Source organism: Protobothrops mucrosquamatus, unplaced genomic scaffold (assembly GCF_001527695.2).
Source record: "Protobothrops mucrosquamatus isolate PMUCROS unplaced genomic scaffold, P.Mucros_1.0 scaffold12427, whole genome shotgun sequence".
Taxonomy (NCBI): Eukaryota; Metazoa; Chordata; class Lepidosauria; order Squamata; family Viperidae; genus Protobothrops; species Protobothrops mucrosquamatus.
In genome coordinates, this window is record NW_015398204.1 from 3,602 (window position 1) to 7,047 (window position 3,446).

General features: G+C 51.0%; 1 protein-coding gene across 1 annotated transcript in view; it reads left to right on the forward strand.

The window, feature by feature from the left end:
• The window catches only part of LOC107301409 (stress-induced-phosphoprotein 1-like), a gene marked incomplete at its 3' end in the record, with an annotated part of 5,433 nt that extends 2,038 nt beyond the window's left edge, over window positions 1-3,395 (forward strand). The window contains exons 2-3 of the mRNA XM_015830641.1: window positions 2,182-2,391; window positions 3,254-3,395. Of these exons, the coding sequence (XP_015686127.1) occupies window positions 2,182-2,391; window positions 3,254-3,395 (352 nt within the window). The remainder of the gene's footprint in view (window positions 1-2,181; window positions 2,392-3,253) is intronic.
• Between the last annotated feature and the right edge of the window lie 51 nt (window positions 3,396-3,446).

The following is a 3,446-nucleotide window of genomic DNA, read 5'->3' on the forward strand; positions in this document are numbered from 1 at the left end:
TGGACTCAGGGCGGCTTACAGCCAGTTTAAAACAGAATAACAATACAATATACAAATTTAAAATGTGGTTAAAATAAAATATTAATATAGGCCTTTCTTTTATTTTAAAATTATTTAAAAACCAAATTTAAAATACCCCTTAGGCCAGTCCTGCCAGCTGAAATAACCATGTCTTGAGGGCGCGGCGGAAGGAGGGGAGCTTTAGCGCAACCTCTCGGCTCTTGGAAGCTGTTTACCCAAAAAGAGGGGCCAAGCCTAAGTTGCACGTTGTAGCATGTTCAGCATCCCGAATCCCGGATAAGGTGGGACGCAAAAGCCTGCACTACATGTGCAGCCTCTCACTTCTCTGGATTATTCGGATAGGGCTGCTTCCAGAAGGTGCAGAGACCTTTGCCTAAGCGCCCAGCTGACAGAGGCTGGGTTGGCACATCTGGCTAAATCGAGCTCAGCTTGGGTTTAACGGTGGCGTGTAAATGAGGGCTCTTTGGCACTCTCTTGAGTTGGGTGGTTTTCTTGCAGACATTTCGTGACCCAGCTAGGTAACATCATCAGGGCTAGAAGGGAATAGGATTTGCAGAGCGGAGGAGGAGCTGGGTAGTTTTCTTGCAGACGTTTCGTGACCCAACTAGGTAATATGATCAAGGCTTATCAGTGTTTGATCCCAGAACAACAGCGCAAGCAAAAAAAACCCTTTAAGCCTGGGGTCTTCCAACTTGGCCCTTTTATGACTTGTGGACTTCAACTGCCAGAATTCCTCAGCCAGGCCCTGATGATGTCACCTAGTTGGGCCATGAAACGTCTGCAAGGAAACAGCACCAGGGACCCCAAATTTCAACCCTACAAATATCCCCCTTTAAATGGCATAAATAACACCACTGTCACTTTGGCATCCTGGTTTTTGACGTCATCTATTGCAGGGATCCTCGACCTTGGCAAAGCTGGCTGAGGAATTCTGGGAGTTGAAGTCCACAAGTCTTAACATTGCCAAGGTTGAGAACCCCTGATCTATTGCACAAAACCAGTTGTGGTTTATTCGGTAAACTATTATTAAACCCTGGGCTCGGCACCCTGTGTGAACCAAGGTAATTGAAAATGTGGGGGATTCCTCTATTGAAGAAAAAAAAGCTGTTGGCTAAACATGTGAACCTGGGACCTTTGGCGTGCAAAACGTCATCTCCTTTTGAGGTCAAGCTTGCCCCCTCCCCTCACCACTAATTAAAACTTTCCTGCCACCATCCTAATTGCATTGTTGGCCGGGTGTGAAAATGAACGGTGGCGGAAGCAGTTAGCCTTTTAAGTAAAAGGTGCCAGAAACTGAACGAGCGGGGGGGGGGGGGGGAAGGAAAAACAGAACAGATCTGTAAGGCAGTTGGGTGGGTGTGATTGTGTCAGGGTTTTTTATACCATAGCAACCTGGCTGGGGTCCAACTACATCACTGCGCCTTTGGGCTTTTTTTTTTTTTTTCCTGCCTTGCTCCATCCCAAATGGGCCAGGGCGATGGGTATCTTCGAAAGCGTGTATTGTCTTGCCTTTCCTCCCTTTTTTGATTAAAAAAAAACCCCTCATTTTTCCCACATAGCTCAAACGCAGCGGTAAACCCGAATTCTTGCAGAGAGGGCCTCCGTGACGTTTTGTCACGGCTCAAAAGGCTGGTTATTCTTGGCCATCTGTAATTTCAGCTGCTGGTCCCTAGCTGAACGGAGCCGTGACTCAAGAGGAAGCCACCTCTAGCTTGCTGGTTCCTCTAGGGAGAACCTGGGATGTGGCAGGGACCTCGTCCTATGATTTACATCATGGCTTGTAGGCTGCAAACACTGCTGCAGAGGCTGCAGTTTCGGCATCCATGAGCAGGTGGTGATCGAAAGCTCACAGCTGGGTGCAGGTCGGCCCTTCCGTCTCCTTGGCTCTCTTCCTAGGCCAGGGTTGCCTACATCTTGGTTGCCTACACCTTGGCTGTTTTATGGCTTGTGGACTTCAACTCCCAGAATTCCTGAGCCAGCCATGCTGAGGGGAAAGGGAGAGGTTTCCAAGCTGAGCCACGCTGGCTCAGGAATTCTGGGAGTTGAAGTCCACGAGTCATAAAAGAGCCAAGGTTGCCTACCCCTGACTGATACATTCTTCGCCTTTGGAAGACGGGGCCCTTAACCAGGTTTAACGTTCCTCTGCTCTCCTCTCTCCAGGTGAATGAACTGAAGGAGAAAGGCAACAAGGCCCTCAGCTCTGGCAACACCGCTGAAGCCATCAAGCACTACTCCGAGGCCATCCGGTTGGACTCGGCCAACCACGTGCTGTACAGCAACCGCTCGGCTGCTTACGCCAAAAAGGGGGAGTACCACAAGGCCCTGGAAGACGCTTGCAAGACCATCGAGCTGAAGCCGGAATGGGGCAAGGTGAGAAGAGGGTTCCAAGTGGCTTTTGAAACCTCTCCACTTGGCTGCTGAGGTCAAGGACGAGTCCTCGACTTACGACAGTTCTTTTGGTGACCATTCAAAGTCACAACGGCACCGGGAAATGGGACCCTTTTTCACACTGGCGGCCGTTGCAGCCTCCCCATAAGTCACGTGATCAAAATTTGGACCTTTGGGCCACCGACTCGTATTTATGACAGGCGCCGGGACTCGGGGGGGTCCCCTTTTTGCGACCTCCTGACGCACACAAACGATGGGGAAGCCAGGTTCGCTTAACAACTCAGCGTGACTAGCTCAGGGGTAGGCAACCTTGGCTCTTTTGTGACTCGTGGACTTCGACTCCCAGAATTCCTGAGCCAGCCATGCTGAGGGGAAAGGGAGAGGTTTTCAAGCTGAGCCATGCTGGCTGAGGAATTCTGGGCGTTGAAGTCCACGAGTCATAAAAGAGCCAAGGTTGCCTAGCCCTGACCTAGCTTAACAATTGCAGTGATTGACAGGGAAGCTCGTCAAATTCACATTCACTTCACTGTCTCACTTAACGGCAGAAGGGTGCTCCCTTGTGGTCGTAAGTCGAGGGCTACCTGTACTTCTGGAGTTCCGGCTGCCCCACCCCTGTTGGTCACATGACCGCACTTAGAGCGGTCCTACCTGCAGTGGTTTTTTTTCCTGAAAACCGGCATTTATTTCCGATGCTGGCCAAAACGCCCCAACGCTTAAAACAACGGCGGTGTTTTGCACGACAACTGTGGATTCGCTTAATGACCACGGGGGGGGGGGGGGAGGCTCTGGTTTCTCTGTGGATGCGTCTCTGGCCTTCTCTGATCCGTCTTGTGCTCTTTTGCAGGGCTATTCCCGAAAAGCAGCCGCCTTGGAATTCCTGAACCGCTTTGAGGAAGCGAAGAAGACGTACGCGGAAGGGCTGAAACACGAGCCGGGCAATGCCCAGTTGAAGGAAGGCCTGCAAAACATGGAGTCCAGGCTGGCAGGTGAGGGGAACTGGAGCTGGCTCTCTCCCTGCCTTGGCTAGGCTTGGTTTC